Source organism: Anguilla rostrata, chromosome 13 (genome assembly GCF_018555375.3).
Source record: "Anguilla rostrata isolate EN2019 chromosome 13, ASM1855537v3, whole genome shotgun sequence".
NCBI lineage: Eukaryota > Metazoa > Chordata > Actinopteri > Anguilliformes > Anguillidae > Anguilla > Anguilla rostrata.
In genome coordinates this window covers 15,703,363-15,726,234 of record NC_057945.1, presented here as the reverse complement: position 1 = coordinate 15,726,234, position 22,872 = coordinate 15,703,363, and the positions used below count along the sequence as shown (strand labels likewise).

The 22,872-nt window shown below is 41.6% G+C and overlaps 1 protein-coding gene across 1 annotated transcript; it reads left to right on the top strand.

Annotated features, from left to right (window-relative positions):
- The first annotated feature begins 6,720 nt into the window (after nucleotides 1–6,720).
- On the top strand, nucleotides 6,721–12,930 carry LOC135238496 (keratin, type I cytoskeletal 18-like). Its single transcript, XM_064306441.1, has 7 exons — nucleotides 6,721–7,311; nucleotides 9,762–9,844; nucleotides 10,283–10,439; nucleotides 10,922–11,086; nucleotides 11,227–11,352; nucleotides 11,886–12,106; nucleotides 12,509–12,930. The coding sequence occupies exons 1-7, from the start codon at nucleotides 6,811–6,813 to the stop codon at nucleotides 12,555–12,557; spliced, it is 1,302 nt and encodes a 433-aa protein (XP_064162511.1). The 5' UTR covers nucleotides 6,721–6,810; the 3' UTR covers nucleotides 12,558–12,930.
- The last annotated feature ends 9,942 nt before the right edge of the window (nucleotides 12,931–22,872 follow it).

The following is a 22,872-nucleotide window of genomic DNA, read 5'->3' as shown; positions in this document are numbered from 1 at the left end:
GGAAGATTCTGTGGCCTGAGGAGAATGAAATTCACCTTTTTGACACGAGCACAAAACACAGCCCGTCACCCAGGAAATAACACCCAGACTGTCATGTATGGTGGAGACAGCATCATGCTATGGGGCTGCTTTTCAGTAGGAGGGACTAGGAAGCTTGTTGGCATCAAAATGGATGGAGCCAAATACAGGTAAATCCTTGAAGAGAACCTATTTTGGGCCATGTCACAAAGCCAGCTGATTCTTTGGAGAACCAAAGGTTTTTTTAAAATAAATATCAAACTGTTTATTTACACAGAAGACTTTACATAGTTATAGGACAATTATTTTCACCCTTTAGAAACAAGTTGGCAAAAGCTTTACGAGCATATTGCCCAAAATTAGATCCAAAAAGATCACCCCTTATTAATTCCACACAGCTGATCTTAAATAGGCCCACAATTAGACACACCTGGAAACATTCCAATCAATCAGTTACCAGCAAGACATTATTCAATGGAATTACCTTACTAGAAGTATTGTCTTAAATCACACCATTCACCTTCAAGTAAAGGTCACTATCACAACTGGTTCAATGGAAGGGGGAGAGAAAAAAAAAAAAAAATAAAAAAAACTTACTGGTTGGCAATGGCTTGAATAAAATGAAACTTATTGGCTCCCGCATGCAAGAAATATGTACACATGGATTACATTAGTTACAGCAAGCCTTTTTTGCATTTTGTTTCATGACAAAAACATAACTTGTCAAACTTAAAACTGTTATGAAGACAAAACTAAAAACTAAATTGAGTTTTTAGTAAAAATGAACCATATTTTTAGATGCAACAAGACCATCGATAAAAATAAACCCAAAAAAAAAAGGATTTCAAGGCAAATCCCTCAAGAAAGAGGCCAGAAACACCCACATTGGCTTTAAAAGAGGCCAACATTTACTAACCCCCACACATTAACCCAACCTCAACGTTTGGTGCCAACAGGTACATCAAGATAATTGAAGCCAGGGACTTTTATCCCTGACTCACTAATTGGCTGAGTGCTGGGAGCTGTGTCCAATTTCAGCCTGGAAGTCCATATATGGTAGTGGGTGGAGCCACCAGTACAGAACATAATAGCCTTGTCCCCATTTCATAGCCTTCCCCTTGCCACAATACACAGTGAGCTCTATAACAAAGACATTGTTTCTTGATTTGGCTCTGTACTCCACAATTATGACAGTTACAATGAAATACTCATATTGATGCACTCTGCTCCCTAATCTTTGTGGAAATAGGTGATAAAACAGAGCTGTTACCCAAGGTGATCTCTGAATATAAGTCACCTGCTATAAAGAGAAGGCCAATAAAGGAAAGCCTTCTATGTAAACTGAGCTCTCTGTCAGACCTAGGACACTTGGGTGGTAACTTCTTTGTTTTCTTGCTTCATTTAACTTTTAATATTTGTGTGATTTTCCAAACTAAAGGCATTAACCTTCATCCTCTGAAATGCCCTATTTTTTTAAAAAACAGAGCAAATTAAGAACATTATTAGAAAAAACTGGAAAAGGGTAAAGAATTTGAGTACTTTCCAATGAGTTGTGTGATAAATTTGTATTGGACTCACAACCTCAGTGGGTGGAATGACTAATATCTCGCAGGAATAGGACCATTTAGCAAATAGAAATAAAAAAAAGGAACCTCGGAAGGCTCTGTGAAATACCTGAGCGAACAGCCTGGGCCAGTCTTTGTACAGTCATGCCTGAGTGTAGTGTGCTTTCCCACCTTCAGCCAGGGGCCAGAGAGGGGCAGAACACCAGGCCTTTTGTCCTGGCCTTCACCAGCGCTGAGAAGCGGGGAGTTAGGTTTGTCCGAAAAGCCTGCAGGTATGACCGACAGGGAAAGGAATGTGCTCTCATCGGCAGCCATTGGGGGGAGGGGCTGGGGGGGAGACAGAGAGAAATGGATTACCGGTGGAGAAGAAGCAGGACCAAAGACGGAGAACATGTCTGCTGTAAAAATTTACGGGATGTATACGTCGACGAACGAGGGCTTTGGGCGAATGTTTAGTTTCACTCGTTTCTCTCTGCTGGGTTCCCCGCTGCGGGATAGCGATGTGAGCCCATTGTTACGTCAGCGGGACAAACATACTGATACAGCGAAATGATGACTGTGGTTCTATTTTTATAAGTTCATAATCTTTCTGTTCACACAGTGCATGTTTATTATTTCAAAATGCTGTTTTCTGTTTATGCAGGCCTCTAACACCATGGTTTGCTATTGTAAAGGTGTTCTCGCAACCTGAGATGGTTTAGACATTATGCAATGCTGCAGGGATGTGGTATTAGTAGTGCGTGTATATTAGGAGTGTGTGCGTGCATGTGTGCACATGAGAGCAAATGCGAGAGTGAAGGGATGGGTGGAGCAGAGGGAGGGATTTTGGATGGCAGGTTGGTGGGATTTTTTTTCCCTCCCCTGAAAGAATGCACTACATGTGTGTCTGTGCATCTGCACTGAACTACACCCCATGTTCTTCTTTTCCACAAAATATTTCAAACATTCAGCTTGTGAGAAGCAGATGGAGGGTATTAGAGATGAAAGGTTTGGGGATCATTAAAGCTGTCAGACAGAGCCAGAGTTGAACCCATGGCAGTGTAGAGAAATGCAGGTCTCCTCTGCTGATGAAACATCACTCAGTGAGGGTTACTGTGTAAGGTACTGAGCTGACAGAGAGATTTTTCTAGTGTTAACGACTCTTTACCAGATTTTTAACCAAGCAGTCACAACAGAGCTGCAGTGAAAATTGATTTTTTTTGAAACACCAAATTAATTTGAATTTCAATCAAATACTAAAAATCAGGTCGTTCTCCACCAAAGGAACAAACCTTCAGTGGCAAGAGTTTCCTTGAAGAAACCCATGAAGTCATGACATGTGCTCTTACTGTCCTTCAGAGAGCCCAGCCCATTTCTAGACTAATAGCAGAGAGAGAAAGAAATAGAAGGGAAAACAAAACTGTCCAGGCTGATACCTTACCTGCCTGATACACCTGTTTCTACTGAGCCCACACGCCAGCCAACAACTAACTCACGCCCTCTGCTGGCGCACAGAGGGCGCTGAAAGATGCAGCGCCGCTACTCCTACTGCGCGTGACAATAAAACGTCACTCAGCAGTGTGAATATCACAGCTAAAACAAACTGGGATGAAAAAGAAATGGCCCCCAATACGCCACAGACCCAATAGCCCAGTAGTGTGATAATGTAACTGCCATCTTAAGACTTAAGAGTGGACCTCTAAATTCCCAGGCTGGCCTCTGCTGAGAAATCAGTGCAGAGTCTGTTCTACTGAGGACAGCTGAGCTCTGTTCACCTACACAAACCATCACCACCATTAGCTCAACAAGCCTTTTCTTCCTGTTAGCCTTGTGTTAGCCACAAATATTTTACAAAAAATGACAGTTGACACCATTTCAGGCACTCCAACTCAAGGCTCCATTTTAGGTACCTAAGACAATAATACAAGAACACAAGCATAGCAGGCCTTTACCCATAATGCATTTCAAAAAGGGAGTATACTTCTCTTAATATACAACCAAATTTTAATGTGTTAATGTCAATGTCTAGTGCTAATACATAGCACAATAAGCACACATGACAGTAGACAGGGCATAGTAAGCATGCTCTGCCTGGTATTTGATCATTTAACTATTTTGGATATAAAGGAATGCTCCAAGGCTCAGTGTGAAGTTAAGAGAATTGCTTGGGCCATGTTTTGCCTTTTCCCTTCGCGTTCATTGTTTCAGTTTGCCCTTTCTGGCCTCCGCTCGGGTCTTCGGCCTCTTTCTAGTTGTGGTTGTGTAAACAAAGCCACATTTTTGCCCTTGCACAAAAGGAGGGAGATATGCTCCAAGGCTATGGTAACACATTTGACTCGGGTTCCGAGGTTGAGTAGTATGCACTTTAACAAGGAAGGGTGGATTTTATGAAAAGAGCAGGAAGAAGGACTTATGATTTCTTTGGACTGCGGCCAGAATTTAATTTTTTTTTAAATGCACCAGGACTCGAGGTCAGCTCTACTGGAGACAAAAGGTCACTACTGGAAGACAAAGAACAGCTGCTGTCAAGCTGTTTTTCCCACACATGCACACACATGCAGACATGTACACATGCATGCATGCACACAGAAATGCATGCACACACAGAAATGCATGCACGAACATACACAGATGCACATGCTTAATTATGCATGTACCCACACAGAGACATACGCACACACGGATGCATGCACATTCACATGCACATGCATACGTACAGACACGGACACACATCCATCCACAGGAACATGTATGCAGGTATGTATAATACATGTGCTGGTACTTCCTTTCTTCAGGGCCGTGGTCCCCAGCCCATGCCTCAGGAAATAGTCTCAACCAAAGATAATATTAAACATATTTTTTTGAGGAACAATCATACAACTTTTGGAGGCATAATATCGCTATAAAAGCTGCCATTGTGAACTTCATCAGAAACTTCTCTAAATATCCAAAATGTCCTCCGCCACACTCAAAAACTTCATATAATATCACAAAACCGCAAAAAGAGAGCTGTACCTTTAAAGAGAAATCATGTAAGCAATTCTATGTGCTTTGAGTTTTTAATAGTTTGCAAAAATATTGTGCTGGAAAGCATGTCATTTATAGTTATTTTTATTACTGTGCAATCCACAATAATGCTCCTCCCCCATGACCCACCACTCAACTGACAAGGACCCCACCCCAAATCAGTGCTCCAAATACAAATATGAAAAATGCTAATACAAGCAAAATACTTTATATGTGCAATATGTAATGATAACTTGTATTATCATGTACAGCTCTACATGCATGCACGTTAACCTAAACTTTATTAATGTTACCCATAATTTACTTTATGTAAAGTATGAATCGGTAATGTATGAAAACAATTAAGCTTTCTGCTTTTTTGTGATGACACACAAATAAATTAATTTAGCAAGACCATTTTATTTGAAGACTTTTTGCAATCCTGAAAGGCTGTGTAGGATCCATGATTAATTTTAAATCCCCTGGGTATCATATTTCCTGTTTCCATTTTTTTTTTTTTTTGCTTTTTGAGAGGTTGAAGGCAGAGTTACACATGAAAAGTTATACCTGTTTGAGTTCAAAGTCCCTCCCCACTCCTCGACCAGAGTGTGTGCACTGTATTTTAGCAGAGAGAACAGACCGTGACTGAAGGATCATGCCCATGGCAGTGCTTCTGTGGATAACACAGAGAGCAGGCCATTTTAAGCCATTTTGCCCACTACTGATGTCTGTTGATGCCGTGTATAAGACCAGGAGGATGGTGTCTCTGAGGGTGTGGTGGAATGCACTCAGTAGTGCATGCATTGTGGAGATATTTAAATGTGAATGTGTGCGTGTGTGTGTGTGTGTGCTCATTTTTTCTCTTTTCGCTTTTGTCAATTTTTGTTCTCGTTGCAACTTCTGTCAGAACCCTGTAAAGTACCACTTCGTGAAAATATGAGACAATAGACCTCCTTGCCTTCCCTCTTATCTTACTGGAATGCAGGAGGCAGTATCAAATTTCCAACAAGAAGAGAGGGTGGATTTGACACTGGGTATTGCCCTTTGTGTGTTTCGGTTGGGAGTGCTCCAAATCACAGTGGAGTGGCAGGGTTTTTCTCACATGTGGACGACAGAAATGTGAATAAGTTTTCATTGTCCCAGCAGGATTGAATTAACCAATTAAAAAGCATTCATTACACATATATATCATCCTTTGGAATGATGATCTCCACTATGCAAAATGATTTAAAATCCCTGCCTTAAAAATGTTTGCAAAAGGGCTTTTAGAAGAAGCATAGCAAAGACCCAGATTTCACTAAAACAAGACCAAAAGAATACCATATTTGGATGCAAAGTTGGATGCAGTAAGACATATCTTGAATATTCAGGGTTGCAACGGGGTTAGACGTTAAAATAAGAAAGAATGACCTGAGCTCTAAATTTAGATTTCAAAAACTTGATAAATTCTCAGATTGTAACCCAGGTACACGAAAGGACACATTTGATTTTTCTAGTGTTTTACTAACAGGGGACTTTGTCCTCCATCGTATCCATACAGTGGTAGAGATACAGGCAAGCCGGCTATTTGTATTTGGTTAGTTCGTAATGGCTATTGACGACAAAGTACTGATTTGTCATTTGGAGATATTTTGTTATTGTAGGTACAGAGTAAAAATAAGAAGGTAGAGTTAGTGAGTATGTGAGTACAGATATAAAGACATGTAATGTAATGCAACATAAGAACATTATCTGCTGGATCTTAGTCTATCTCACCCTTTCTATTTTTCTTTATTGTTTTATTCATACGCTGTTGCTTCACCTTCTTTTATTTTCCCCTTTTGTTCCCTCTTTGTATTTACGGTTAACTCCCTCTGTAATGTGAACTGACATAAGCATAAAAGTTTCTTTTACTTTTTAAAAATTAATCTTTAAACATGATACATCATGACATGGTTATGATGACATGCACAGCGTGTGAGAACCCAGAAAAGAGAGCAGAATGTATATGTGCTGAGTCCGTTATATGGAAACGCACACAAAGAGAGGAAAGACTGGCAGGCAGAGAGCGTGAGGAAAGGAAGGGGGGAGGGAGGGAGGAGCGGCCACATGGGCGGGGCCTCAGAGGCCAGTGAGGTGGACCGAAAAGCGAGTACAAAAACTCTGCCCTCTCCCTCCCTCTCTCTGTCTCCCTGCTCTTTAGCGCTCCAGCGATCCACGGCCAGCCTTCCTTCCCAGCGCTTCAGCGGCCATCTTCGACAACATGAGCTACAGGTCCACCGCCTACTCGGTCCACAGCAGCGGCGGCATGCCGTCCGCCAACATCTCCATGAACCGCTCCGGGTCCGGCCCCGCCTACCGGGCCTCCAGCATCTACGGCGGGGCGGGGGGCCAGGGGGCGCGCATCTCCTCGGCCTCCTACTCCAGCCTCCGCAGCGCTGCGGCCCCCGGGGCCTCCTTCTCCTCCTACCAGATGAGCAGCGGCGGAGGGGGCGGTGGCGGTGGCGGCGGGTTCGGCGGCGGGCTCAGTTTTGGGGCCGGCGGGGCTGGCGGCGCCGGGGGCGGCGGTATGATCATGGGCAACGAGAAGGGCGCCATGCAGAACCTGAACGACCGGCTGGCCACGTACCTGGAGACGGTGCGCAACCTGGAGCAGGCCAACAGGAAGCTGGAGCTGCAGATACGGGAGGCCCTGGAGAAGGGGGGCCCCGACGCCCACGACCACGACCGCTACAGGGACGTCCTGGAAAACCTGCGCAAACAGGTGTGTGAGAGAGAGAGAGAGAGAGAGAGAGAGAGAGAGAGAGGGGGAGAGAGAGAGAGAGAGAGGGGGATTGAGAGGAGAGAGAGGGGGAGTGAGAGGAGAGAGAGAGAGAGAGAGAGGAGGGGGGAGTGAGAGAGAGAGAGAGGGGGATTGAGAGAGAGAGAGACAGATAGAGGGGTGGAGGCCAGTGAGAGAGAGCTGAGAGGGGGGAGTGAGAGAGAGAGACAGAGAGAGGGGTGGGGGGGAGTGAGAGAGAGAGAAGGGGGAGTGAGAGACAGAGAGAGAGAGAGAGAGAGGGGCAGGAGGGAAGTGAGAGAGAGAGACTTCCTTTGGGACTTGTAAAATGTTGATTATTTGTTTATTGGACAGTTTTATGAAAATGTACCTATTCACTAGACCTCAGGCTAATTACTCAGAATGAACATTTGTGGCAGGGTGCCATTGCTTTAGGGACAGTGAGCTGGCAACTACAGAATGACAAAACCATAAAAGGCAAATTATTAGTTTATTTTATTGGCTGCTTATCGGTCTTATCAAAGTTATTATCAGTGTTTAATTTAATGAAAGAATTCACCCCCCCACCCCCCATAATTTCCCTTGTGACTGATTGTGCTGATTTGCCTTGGCAATACGACACCTGGTGTTTGAAATGAGTGAAGAGAAGTGATTACAGTGAGGGTGTGGAAGTTTGAAGAATAACCAAGCTGAAATGAATTATTGTTTAAATAAAGCTTATGTCTATATGGCAGGGCTTCTCTTGGTGTTTTTGAAGTGTGTGAAGAATCAACGTGCATATCTGTGTATCTCTCTCCCATGGTTACCTAACGTCATACTTCCATCTCTGGGAAACAGCCTGGGCAATTGTTTGAGGTGCACAATGGGAAACATTAGCTCTTAAAATGACCTCTTGAAAGTAAACTAAGACTGTGTGAACAAGTCTACCCTGTTAATATTACACGCATTTTCATATTTGTAAATATTTTTGAATACATTATCCATGCCAGATTATAATCTGTGCTTGCCTCTTCTCTACCAGTAGAACGTCTGTATGGAAAGGCAATGCAAAGTAATGCAATGTTTGAAAAGTAATGCAAAGTGTGAGTGAGATTCACCCAATGGCTCCAGGCCTCAGAACTGGGCGGGGAAGATGCATTGCTTTGGATATATTGTGATGGAAAACGCCTGCAGAATGCACAACTGAAGGCTTGGTTTTCATAAGTTTCATTATTATTGTATCATATTTAGTCAAGTTTAAAAAATAATGAAAGGCTTTACTGTACTGAAGGAATACAGTTATTTGCTACTCCTCAGTCAAAACTGCACTGCATTTACAAACAATGAAGCATTAAAATGTAAAGATTTTGTAGATTTTTGATTCATGATTTTTAAGAGTCTTGTTGTGCTGTGCTTATTTCTGCATGGTGTGTTTATGTAACTCTCCTCACTGTTTCGTAAAGGTTGACAGAAACCTGGATTATCCATTTTCTAAACTAAATTAATAGGTTATCTATTATGTCCAATGGTAGTATAGCTTTACTTGCATTAAACTGTGGAATAATGTCAGCTGTAGAAGCTTCCGTATATAAAGAATAAAAGATTTGTTGAAAGACTTCCACGCAGTCAGTTGAGTTAAAAAAAAAAAAAATCTGGGTTGGAGACCTAAAATTGAAACAGATGTTTTGTATGATTACAAAGGACTGTCTGTGGATGCAGAGTAGATTCATTTTAACATTCAAACTTCTGTTTTCACTCACGAAGCTCTCGTACTGATTCCTCTGTAGTTCATGTGCCCACACTGTTCCAGTAGTTTCCTCGATTTTTGGTCTGGCCGTGACTCATTCGTTAAGTGCACAGTCTGGAAAAGAAAACATTTCTCATGGACAGAGAGACAGGAAACCCAGACCAACCGTTCCCCACTGAGGCCTTTTTCTGCCAAGCGCTTCGGACCGCTGGACAAAGAAAATTAAGCTTTTCCATTCTGGCCTGACCTCAAAAAGATGGGGTGGATCCCACACTGAAAAACCCTAAATAAGTCACTCTCCACGAGTATTTTAGTCTTTCTTTTTATACTTTTCTTTTTTATACATTTCTATTTCACTTTTCAAGCGAACAGTAACTTGAATATTTTATACTTGAGAAATACTTATGTCTCATTATAAAAATAAAACACTTTTTTACAGTGTAGGTACACATTTTGATAAAGTTCCTAAAAAAGTTGTAACACATATTTATTTAATTTACCTTCTATTTATCCACTAGGTTTTTCATCTCTTTTTCAGGGAGATTTGTCCAAGAAAGCAGTGTATTTAAAAAGCATGCACTACACATCATCTCAGAATTGGAGCATTGACAAATCTGTCATCAGTGACAATGCACATATTTACACTAGATCAGAGATCGTATTGGCCACTCTGTCTCTACCTAAAACCCTTCTCCTTTGTGTCTTCCAGGTCTTTGATATGACGGTGGACAACTCCCGCCTCGTGCTCCAGATTGACAATGCCCGTTTAGCAGCAGACGACTTCAAAGTGAAGTGAGTAAAAACCATTATGCCAGGGCTGCCCAGTCCTGTTCCTGCAGATCTACCCTCCAATAGGTTTTCATCTCAACCCTAATTTGGCACACCTGATTCTACTAATTATCAGCTCACTCAGATCTCTATCTGTTGAGTGATGTATGCTTTGTTAGGGTTGGAATGAAAACTTACAGGACGCCAGACCTCCAGGAACAGGACTGGGCAGCCCCGTGTTATGAGAATGAGAATGATTGGTACCTTGCATGGCAGCCTTTCACCTTTGGTGTGTGAGTGTGTGTGTGAATGGGTGAATGAGAGGCATCAATTGTAAAGCGTTTTGGATAAAATAGAATTGCAATTTACCGGAATGAATGATTGGCTAGTGTATGAGGATCTCTTTTCAGTGATTGGACTGTGGATGCGAGCGCTTTGGTCATGCTTTGTGCGCTCGTGCAGGTATGAGTCGGAGCTGACCATCCGGAAGTCGGTGGAGGCCGACATCGCCGGGCTGAGGAAGGTGATCGACGACACCAACGTGGGCCGCCTGAACCTGGAGAGCGAGGTGGAGGCGGTGAACGAGGAGCTCAGCTTCCTCAAGAAGAACCACGATAACGTGAGGCCTCGGCTTACACACAGTTACAAACAAGTCAACTTTCAGCACCAAGACAAATGGCTGCCACACGGTTTTGAAAGAATACTTAAAAATTAAATGAAATTATGTTGCCATTTGAAAATACGTGAATGCGGCCCATTTATGTTTGCACCGTGTGCATCTGGGCTATCAGTCTGGTTTGAGTTTGGGGTTTATAATTTGTTTCAAAGCTGAAACAGGCTCAAGTGTGTTAATGACAGCAGATATTTAGAAGGTGCAAACACAAAAGGTCACAGGCACCGATATTATTCTGAAGTACTGTCATCAACATATAGTTAATCAGGGTACTTGAATATGAAACACTCCACTTGAAGCTCATACTTATTTCTACACTGTTACCGATATTATATGTTAGTTGTCCTTTTCTGTAGTCTTTATTTCACCTATTCTAAAAGCACTTGGTTTCATAAGTATCCCTGATGAATGTAACGTACCTCTAACAGGAAGTCATGGAGCTGCGTCAACAGGTCGCTCATTCGGGAGTTCAGGTGGACGTGGACGCCCCCAAGGGGCAGGACATATCTCAGGTCATGGAGGATATGAGAGCAAACTACGAGAAGATGGCGATGAAGAACGCAGAAGAGCTAAAAGCGTGGCACGAATCACAGGTACCTCTACTTCTCCTTTCCTCCTCGTTTTTTTTCCTTTCCATTTTTTTATTTCTATGGATTTTACCCAGCTGTTTAAAAATCAAACCCCAACCCCAAGTGATGGTAACGCCTAACTTGTCTCCTGCCTGTCCTCCAAGATCTCAGTGGTGCAGGTGCAGGTATCTCAGAACACCGAGGCCCTTCAAGGGGCCCAGACAGAGATGGGCGACCTACAGAAACAAGTTCAGACACTGGAGATTGAACTCATGTCACAGAAGAACTTGGTAAGTTTTGCAGTGGGCTTTGCAATAGTGTGGTATGTGTGGTGCTGACAGTATGTATATTTTCTTAAATGGTAAATTAAACCCGACCAACCAATCAATCAGTCAACTAATCAGTCCATCAGTTATTTTTGACTGATAAGCAGAACTCACAGTGTGGCATGGTGGTGCACCGTTGCCTCACAAGCAGGAGGTTTTGGGTTTGAGTTCTTTCTGCGTGTTTGCATGTTCTCCCTGTATTTGCACGGGTTTCCTCCCACACCAAGAGACAAGCATGTCAGCTTAGGTACTGTATACTCCTGCCATTGCGACTTGGCCAAAGCATTGGCTTCAGAACTGGAGTTGGTCCCCAGGTGCTGCACTGTGGCTGACCACTGCTCCTAAGAAACTAGGGTGGGTTGAATGTAGAAGAAAATTTACCCCACAGGGTTCAGTAAAGTATATCTTATCTTACTGTATCAGAGCAGCACCTCGATCCCCTTTTCCCTGCTGTGTTTTTTCTATACACGCCTCAATACCTGTCTTTTCCCCCTCAGAAATCTTCCCTAGAGGACACTCTGAGGGACATAGACATGCGCCAGAACATGGAGATGGAGAAGTACAACACCATAGTCCTGCAGTTGGAGGCAGAGCTTACAAACCTGCGCAGCAACATCCAGCACCAGACCCAGGAGTACGAGGCGCTGCTCAACATCAAGGTCAAGCTGGAGGCCGAGATCGCCACCTACAGGAGCCTGCTGGATGGCGGGGATTTCAGGTGAGGATCAAAGAGAAGGGAGGAGAGGCAGAGAAGGAGGTGAAGCAAGGAGGTGGGATACATTTGGCTCCGAGGGGAGACAACAGCCAGGACTCGATAAACATTTGTCCATAACACCGACTCGATTCTACACAAATGATCCTTTTTATCAGTTCACAGGCCATGGAATTTACCTCATCAAACTGTGTTTGAAGAACGAAACTTTAGATGTGATAAGTTAAAATTAAGATAAAATGTTGATTGAAGGCAGGCCAAAGAGGCGGAGAAGCATAGCACTTTAGACGGTGAGGAGAAGGGCAGGAGAGAAAAATCCAGAGATTTCACAGCTTCTCTTGCCCTGTTCTGCAGAGTCCTGTTAGGGCAGTAACCTGTATCTCCCCTCTAACTGTCTATCCTGTCCAGGCTCCAGGATGCTCTCGTAGGCACTAAAGGCATGAAAGATGAAAAATGAAGACCGGAAACCTCCAGATCCTAGTGTCCTGGACAAGCACCAAAACCATCAGAAGTCCTGACCTTTCCCATCCCTTAGGTCCTGATAAACCCTTTTAAGCACATGCACCTTCTGTCACACCTTCCTTTCTTCCTACATCCAATAAAAAAAAGGGTACTCGTTTCCATCTCCTTTGATGATAGAGTCAGTGCAGGGGATCCTCTGACTGTTCAGGAAACTGAGGTTCTTGTGCAAGGTCCAGGAATATATGTGGGTTCTGGATATGCCTGAGTCAGAACATCATTCCTTTACATGCAGTTTTTCCAGTGACATCAGCTCTTGTGTCATACTTTCCCTGTCACTCCGTATGCAATAAAAGTTGCTCTCATTTTCATGTTATTGGCTGAGTTATTGATCTCGGAAAGCACAACGTGAGAGACCTGAAGGCACCTGCCAGGAGACAGAATGGTCAAAGTATGAATATACAAATATCTCAAAATGTACTAGCTGTACTTGCAGCAGATTTATGCATGAAATTGCATCACATACAGCAAAATATACAAGCAAAATGAATATCACAGGACATGACCTCTCTTGCTATGGTCGCCTAATCATCATCCCAGAATAATTATCTTAATAATTCCTCCATCTCCACCGTGGTTGGTGAGTTTTCTGGGGGTAAAATGGCCGCTCTCACCACCTGGAACTGTGCGCCAGGAGGCCCACAGGGGTGCGCTAACCACTGCTTTACCCGTCCAAAGCCGAAGCACAAAATCGCGTCCCTCCCAGCGCCCGCTGTGCGGACCAGAGCAGAGTGGCCAGGGAGAGACGTGCTTTTCTTAAGACAGCGAACTGCATGACACTTCAGAGAAGCCAGTTCTTCAGTTTCATCACATAATATTCATAATGAGGCTGGAGGTGAAGGTGACGACCAGCATATCTGCAACTGTGCTGTTGGACAAATAAAAGCAAGAGTATTAGCAAGGTTGCAATCTATGCCATCATCACCCTCAGCCCATGGAGGAGAACATTGAAAATGGTTGCCTTTTAGAGCCAAAGGTGATATTGATAAATAGGAGAATGATATTCTGCTTTTAATACTATAACAAATATGATGTTACTGTTTGTATCCTTTTCAGTATTTCATTCATGGTGGCTGAAATTGTGAATACATTATTTTCATGTTCCATATGGAAATATCTCTTTCGCATCCAAGTTAAAAAAGTATGCATGGGCAGTCTTATAACCAAAGAGCTCCATTCACATTTTTAACTGACATGCAAATTATTGTATATTTGGGTGTCACAAATATACAATAACCAACTGGAATATTGAAGCTACAAAATAATTTTGAGATAATTCAAAACAAATTTGTCATTAAAGGAATTAAACTCAAACAAATATTTGGACATTTTCTCAATTCCATACACTGACTTCTAAATTGCTCTCTGGGTTTAATTTCTGCACTGAAAGTTAGTCATGTAAGCTAACATGAGAGGAAAGAACATTAGATAATGTTGCTTTTTAGTTAACTAAAGTTACAGTCAGTACCCTAGACAGGCTGAACTTTATTTTTAACATAACTATCAACAATATAATTGCAATGGTTCAAACCCCCTTTAGATATCACTGGAACCAAGTGTGGAAAACCAGAACTAAAAGTTGATAGCTATAAAGACACCAATAAAGGTAAGCTACCTAGCAAGGTGGCAATAAAACCCTTGATAGATAAGTACTATTATACTGTAAATGAAATAGCTATGATGTTCTCTCTCTAACATGGTAGTTGTTTTTCACAAACTGACTACGTCTTCCGGAAACACACACTCCATATGCCTGAAATTATGTTGGGTGTGACTGCCTGACTTTGAACGGGTCCACCCAACTCCCAGGCCTTCTGAGAGGGGGCTTAGGTTCTCCAGTGCTAGTAAATCTGTCAAGATTAGGCACTCCTACTTTATCAGAGGAGGAAAATCCAGGTTAAGAAAATAAAAGTCCTTCCCTGTATTTTGTTACAATCACTTGGATTTCCTAATCAGCATAGGTCTTCAGCCAGGAGGTAAAACTAATTAGTGAAATCAGTCGGCTGAGTTCATGGGTGGAAGAAACACACGGCAGAACTTTTACTTTCCGACCCCTGGACATTCCAACTCTGCACGTTACGTAACGCATCACACAATGTGAAAACAAAATCCATCAACAGAGAATCTAACAGCAAAACACACCGCCATCTCCGGTTCTGTGTTACCATAGTGATTTATGCAAGAAGCAGATAATGCTATGCAGCTGCAGCGTGTTATCCGCTCGGACATGCATATCATGGAGCATATCAGAACTTCCCAGCACTGCCCACTGCATACCTGGCATTCCGCATGGTGGGGGTACCAGCAGGAGACTTGAGTCAGCGATACACTCCCAGGGTACTTTTGTTGGGCTAAAATATTACTTTTAAGAATTTAGCAAACACTCTTATGTATTGTGACACAACTTACATTCTTTGAACAATCAATTTTTATAGTTGGACATTTACTAAAGCAATTTGGATAAAGCACCTTGTTCAAGGGTACAAGTTGCCGTGACCCTCTGTGGAATTGAACTGTACTGTACTGCAACCATAACATTAAAATAATTACCATGCTTTTTTTTCCCAACAAAGAATTTTGTTATAAAGCAAGAGTGTTTTAGGAAACAGGACATTAGTGAAACATTATGAACACAAATTAAGAATATGGTCGCTCATAATGATTACAATGCTGCCAGTAACCACAAACACACATGTACACACAAGAATATTTTTTGTACCATGAAAAACATTTCTCTACTACTAACATGACTCGATATCAATCTTCACACAAGTGTATAAGAAACCCTATTGTTTTATTCACAGTGAAAATAGCGCGAAGTTGTATAATTTAGAACGGCAGCTCTCCCAAAAATGGAATTAAGGTATGTTTCCACTTACCTGGAGTAGTATCTGTCCATCCAAATAATTTGACTGAAATGTGATGAGTTTTCTAGATATTTGTCCTGATAAAATGGACCTTGTGGGTCCATCTTCATGTGGCTTCAAAGTGCCAAAAATTAACATTTGGGAAAAAAAAAAATTCAACAGTAATATCTATTTCCAAATATAATCCTGTGGTTACTCACGAACATCCACAGAGTTTAATTTCTGCATGGTTTCCTCATGGACAGGTACTACTCTGGGTATGAGGAAACATACACTATATTTACAAAAGTATGTGGACACCCTTTCTAATGAGTGGATTCGGCTATTTCAGCCACACCCATTGCTAACAGGTGCACAAAATCAAGCATGCAGTCATACAATCTCCATTGACAATTATTGGCAGTAGAATGGGTCGTGCTGAAGAGTGACTTTAAACTTGGCACTGTCATAGGATGCCAACAAGTCAGTTCGTCTAATTTCTCCCATGCTAGAGCTGCCCCAGTCAACTGTAAGTGCTGTTATTGTGAAGTGGAAATGTATAGGAGCAACAACAGCTCAGCCGCAAAGCAGTTGGCCACTCAAGCTCACAGAATGAGACCGCTGAGTGCGGAAGCAAGTAACACGTGAAAATCATATGTTCTCAGTAGCAACACTCCCTACAGAGTTCCAAACTACCTCTGGAAAGAACATCAGCACAATAACTATTTGTCAAGAGCTTAATGAAATGGGTTTCCATGGCCAAGCAGCAGCCGTACACAAGCCTAAGATCACCGTGCACACTACCAAGCGTCGGCTGGAGTGGTGTAATGCACGCCACTGGACTCTGCAGCAGTGGAAATCACGCTTCACTACCTGGCAATCTGACAAAAGAATCTGGGTTTGGCAGAATGCATAGTGCCAACTGTACTGGCCCGAATAGTTTCAACTGTAAAGTTTGGTGGAGGAATGGTCTGGGGTTGTTTCTCATGGTTTGAGCTAGGCCCCTTGAGGGAAAATCAGTGAGGGGGAAATTTTAATGTTACAGCATACAATGACATTCTAGAAAATTATGCACTTCCAACTTTGTGAAAACAATTTGGGGAAAGCCCTTTCCTGCTTCAGCATGACAATACCCCCATGCACAAAGCAAGGTCCATAAAGAAATGATTTGCTGAGTTTCGTGGGGAAGAATTTGACTGGCCTGCACAGAGCCCTGACCTCACCCCATCAAACACCTTTGGGGTGAATTGGAATGCCGACTGTCAGCCAGGCCTTACACCAAACATCAGTTCCAAACTTCACTAATGCTCTCATGGGTGAATGGAAGCAAATCCCCGTAGCCATGTTCCAAAATCTACTGGAAAGCCTTCCCAGAAGAGGGGCTCCAACTCCATATTAATGTCCATGGTTTTAGAATGAGATGCTCAACAAGTGTCCACACACTTTTGAAAATGTAGCGTGCCTTTTTATTTTATTTTTGGGTGAACTGCGCCTTTAAGAAACATGTTACAGGAAACATTCCATTTGTGTTTGAATATCTATTTAACTGTAGCAGGGCTCAGTGTGAAAAAGGGAATTGGTGTAAGTTGGACGTATCTGGGCTTCATTTCAGCCTAAAGTTTTAAGTGTCCTTCTTTTCTCAGTAGATGTCTTAGACCAAGAGGAAACACTACTGGCCATGCAAGACAGCCAGAGATAAACAAAACTCCCAAACCCTGCAAGTCTGCTGAAAAGTGTCCTTTTTAATTAGGTTCAGTTTATTTGGTTTTGCTGTTTTCATTCATTATTTTGCGACCAGGATCCAGGGAGAGGGTGACCACTGGAAGTTTTTTTTTCCTGCTTTTGCTGCTGAATAAAATACTGGTCCAAACTGGGTGGAAAACATCTCCCTATCTGTTCTGTCCCTCCCAGGGGCGCCACACAGCACGTAACAACAGCTTTCATACAACTGTTTGTGTTAAACATTCACTCCCTGTTTTTACTGAAAACATGTCATTTGCAACCACTTCATTTTCAGTCACTTAATTGTCCAAGTCTGTGGAATTTAAAACACCAAAAAAAAGCAGATGGATCCTACTATTTGGTCTGGAGTGAACGTAGAAACGATTTGTGTTTGGGGGCAACAGTGCCGTGTTTGTTCATCTCCTGTCTCCACGAAGGACACAGGAAAAGTGCTAGTCTACCCTTTTGTGTTTCTGTGTCTGTATCAGCGGACCGTGAAGGCCCCAGCAGCCATTCTGTGAAGCCGTTCTAAATGGCTTGAGCTATTGAAGGAAGCCAGGTGCAGTCAAGTGTATTGCTTTGCTCCTCACAAATTGTTTTAATGGTTGGCAGCTTGATTTTCGCAAAGAACGTACGTGAACTGTGAACACAAAACATCTGGCCATCTACGTCATTCACTTCGTGAGCTCAAGTTGAAAGAAGGGTGTTTGCCATTCCTATAGCGTGAAGCTCACTGGAGTTGAGAGACTGACAGCGATCGTGTTACAAGACGCACAGGAGGTGACCGATTGCATTTTAAAATTTCACTTTCATTTACTTTTGTTCTTCATCTGAAAGATTGTATCATTGGCTTAGATATTCTATTTTACAAAACAACTCATTTTTAAAGGCAAGCTCATATGCTGGGGTGAGTGGGTGTCTGTTGCTACAGCGTGGTTCAAATCCTGAGAGCACACAGAGTATTTTTGGCACAGTTCAGATTTGAGTAGACAGGCAGCACATTAGGCAGCACATGAAGAGACGGGCTCCTTAAGAAAGTAACGATGACAGCGCGACGATGATTTGCGGTGTTGTAGCGCACAGTCATGATCGCTGTAAGTAGGGAGAATGGTTTAAACACGAAACCACCTATCCAGACATCCTGCACAGTTATCCCACTGCAGTATCAGAATCGCCTCATTTAGCTTTTACACCATTACTAATTTCATGTGATTCCTTTTGGGTTTACAATAGCCACAAACATTATTCAAGTTTTATCCACAGGATTCGTGTTAATGTGGCAATAATACTGCACCTGAGTTACCAGTAGTAGAACATTTTACCCGTAGACTTCTAATGAGGAAATACTGAATCAGAAATGCTCACAGAGCAAACTGTCCAAAGTGATATTGTAAAATGAATGTTTGAAGTTGCAGATTCTTGTGATTGTTATCCCTTATAACAATGGTCATCCTTTCCTGTAAGTTTTAATGACACCCTCAAAATGACTATAATAACTACAATCACAGAAAATTATAAATTTGAACTGAATCATGGGGGACGAAACTGCGTTGCCTTAACTATAACTGAGGGGTGTAAGGCAGCACAGCTCCGGGATTAGTCATCAGGCAGAAACTCTGGGGATTTTCAAGGCGAGGCTTGGTACAGTGTTAGATACTATCTAGTCTGTAGGTAATCAGAGCACTAATTTAGTCAGGAAAATGGCGAGCACTGTTGGGCTGAATGGCCTGTTCTCGTCATTATGTTATGTTGTGTTATGTAATCACTAATTAGCTCATTTTAGAAATGTTCTTTTTCAACCTCATTAAGCCTCGGGCTATGTAATTTTCGCCAAGAATGCGTATGTTTTTGCTAAAAGATAATCGGTTCAAAGGTGAAGTTACAGTCTTCCTAACAAAGAATGACGTAACAGCAGAAAAATGAAGTCACGTATCTGCACAGACCAAATTACTGGACAAAACGCCCAAAGCCTTATCAGGGCTGTGTGTCTGAACTAAAAATCTGCAACCCAGAGGAAAGGCACTCCAAACTTGTGAACTCAATTACAAGACTGGTAAATGTTCAGAAGACACAGACACATAATCCCCCTCATGATCTGTATCATTTATCATTTCCAGACTGGTAAAAGTCTGAAAAAGAAAAAAGAAAAAGTACCTCCTAACGACCTGTAAAATGTCTCCCTGTGAGGACTGGTGAATGTTCAAAAGAAACAGACGCGTTATCTTCCAATGGCTTGAATAATATTTCAGGAACCCTGGCATATTATTTCAGCGCTAAACCCTGGGAGGAATAAAGCTCTCACGTTAAAACAGATTTCCTGAGTGTGTGCCTTCGCTTCCTTTGGAACAGTCGGATTCTGTCTGCCGTTTGCTTAAAACGTGCCCAAATAAGGACAAAAAATGCTACCGAAACAGAGACATTCTCTGAGAGCTAAACACACAAATGAAAAACAATCAATTGTGTTGCACAGAGGAGAAAAGATGCAAAATATCAACATAAAAACTCCTTATATATCCTTTCAGACACTATTTATTCTTCATTCCACAGACCAAAGTAAACACTTCTCCAGAAGGTCACTCTCATATGATTACTAGATTAACTGAAATTAAGACAGGGTGATAAATGACAACTGTAAAGTAAATGTGGCATTTTTTTCCAGAGAAATTTATCCTCTAAAAGAAGAGTGCATGTCTGTTTGTATTTGAGTTGTAGTTGTCCATTCTCTGAGACTAAGAAGAGTTAATCTCATATTATTTTGAGTTACATTAATGAAATCCACACTGGATACTAGATTTGGATTGGACGGGCTATGCACGTGTATGCATGCATGTGATTATGTGTGTGTGTCTGCATGTGTGTGTGTATGTATGTGTGTGCATGTACATATGTGTGTGCCTGTGTATATGTGTATGTGTGTGTGTGTATGCCTGTATATGTGTATGTATGTATGTATGTGTGTGTTTATGTGTGTGCGTGTGTATGTGTGTGTATATGTATGTGTGTGCATGTGTGTGTGTGCATGTGTGCGTGCGTGTATTTGTATGTGTATGCGTGTGTGTTTGTGTGTGTGTGTGTGTGTGCAGGCATGTGAAAATGACACCTGTGCCAGGTTAAGAATTTGGCTGGGTGCCCTGCTGTGACCCCTCCACTCTAGGACAAAAAAACACAGATCTCATCTCTGCAGGGCAAGACTGCACTTGCCCTGTAAACTCAACTCACTCCCACAGACAAACTCTCACCTACCACAGATCCAAACAGGCAATTACAAATATATAATTTCTACATGATTCCTGTGAAACCAGGTTGCATCACGAACCTGCATTTGGTCAGAAGATTTGATTGGTCATGCTCAGTATTAAGCAGGTAAAGTTTTAATGGCATAAAGATGCAGACCATGTTTTCATGTGACCATGCATTACATAACCAGCCTTATCCTTTCAATGAGTCTTTCTAGTACACACCAATTCAGGTAAGCTGCATTTTTGAGTCATCACATTGAAAGATTTGATTTATTGAAACATATTATCATATGAATGGTTAATCATTTTTTATTAACCATGTTTTACATAAAAGGAACAGCTTAATTATACAAGATGACACTGACTGCAGTTTTTCTCCCTGAGAAAAGGACACTTTTAGTCAATTTAGGCTGAAGTTAAGCCCAGGTGCGACTGCTCAGTAAGTGTGGCCCCAGATTACCCCAATTTCCTCTCTCACACCAAGCCCTACCACAGCTAAACAGATGTGCAAACACAAATGGAACGTTCCAGTAACGTGTTTCTTAAATGACTTTGGTGCTACTTCTCTGCAACACTCCAGGATCCCGAGAAAGGCGAATAAAAGTATAAAAAGTAAATTTTCTTGCACACTTAGGTGAAGATTTTATTGATATCGATAGTGAAATAAAAAAAAAATTGAGATAAGATGACAACCAGCTGCAGATTATGAAAATAGTAGAGAAATGTTTTTGATGACACAAAATATGCTTTTCTTACCACTCTAACCATGCCATGCATTTAAAGGACTGATTGAAAAAATAAAGTGGCTGCTACACCATCTAGTGGACAAGCAGGTATAACAAGTGGCAGATTTTCACGCCAAATAAATTACTGTATTGCAGGGGTACGGAAGTCCAATCCTACAGGGCTGCAGTCTCTTCTGGTTTTTGAGATTTCCTTCCAATCAGCAGCCAATTTAGGCCTTGGAAACAAGGTGTGTAGACTCTTTAGCCAATCAGTGACTAAAATCAAGCGCATCAAAAACCAGCAAACCCCTGCCTTCCAGGATTTGAGTTTGAGATCCCTGTGTACTTTTCAGGTTATTTTATCCTACTCATGCATATTTATGAATAATATTTATCATTTGTTTAAGAATTTTATTATTTTAACTGAATTTACATTCTATTCATGTAAATATGCATATAGTAAGATGGTGTTTTCCACTCATTTTCCAATACGTGGTTTTTGGGTGGTTGAGAGCACAAAAAAAAATAATTAATTTTGGGAGACTGTAGTTTGAGTAAATTGAGTGGCAAGTTCCAGAAAGAAAATTCATTTTATCTTAAAAATATATTGCTGGATTCATGGTACAAGAAAGACATAGAAAGCCTACAGAGGAAATTACAACTAAATTTACTCAACCTGTTATGATTATTTGATAAATGACTCCAAAGCCCTTGACAGTGCCGCTGCATGGTGCTCAAAACAAATATTTTAGAAAAACAACTCAGACAAAATATTGGTATCAATATATTAGTCTTTATTTCCATCACATTGGAAGTATTTTCTGAAACGTTTTAAGCGCTATGTGCAATCAGGAACTAAAGTTATTCTAAGCGCAAGAGGAAATTTATCACTGCTGCCATTATTGAGAAGTGGTTGCAGGTGTTTTTGTAGTTTCATTAAAGACAAAGATATATCCATGAATTGCTTGGATTTTACCTGGATATCCAAGTAATACATATCCAAGCAATACTTCACTTTTCAAATGTTTCACACACCAATCATACAATTTACAATTTTACCTGGAAGCTAGCAAACAAAACCTAAGACATTTTTCAGAGGATGTTTTTCAGCAGTATGAGGAAATTAAATATGCTCTTAGCATTCAAGGAGTGCAGAACATCATGATAACCTGAGATTTTATGTTCTTGTTTCTGACAAAAATGTATCGTTTTCTAGCTACCAACGTACTTATTTGTCCGCAAAATGAAAGATTTCAGTGATCTCACTTGGCTATGACTGAGCAAAATTTGAGCTTTTTCTGTCTACCAAAAATGGATCAGTACACAGAATGAAGATGCTAGTGAACTGCACTCAAATCACTGTGACAGTTTAGCAACTCTTTGGGATGCGATTCACAAGCATAGAATTAAAATCTGCTGACAGCTAACAGCTTAGCCTCTTCATCAGCACATTTACAAGCTGATGCCAATACATTTTCCATCTATCTATATATACACATGCATGGAATGGATAAAGTACAGACTAAGCATTCATAGTAAGTGGATCAGACACCAGTGCATGACCATTGGCAGGTGGTCAAAATGTGTTCTTTGATCTCTCAGAGCCAACATGTCAAATATAAACTTTTCTTTTTTTTAAAGAAACCTGTTTTCCCCGTAGTGTAAATTCTATCTATGGACGAATTGCAAGCACCGCCATATTTAGAGTAACATTACACCCA

Bases quoted from the DNA above. Each gene is read 5' to 3' on its own strand.
- LOC135238496 (XM_064306441.1), top strand. From the start codon at position 6,811: ATGAGCTACAGGTCCACCGCCTACTCGGTCCACAGCAGCGGCGGCATG. The intron at 9,845-10,282 runs GTGAGTAAAAAC...GCGCTCGTGCAG, and splicing joins GCAGACGACTTCAAAGTGAA to GTATGAGTCGGAGCTGACCA. The intron at 10,440-10,921 runs GTGAGGCCTCGG...TACCTCTAACAG, and splicing joins TCAAGAAGAACCACGATAAC to GAAGTCATGGAGCTGCGTCA.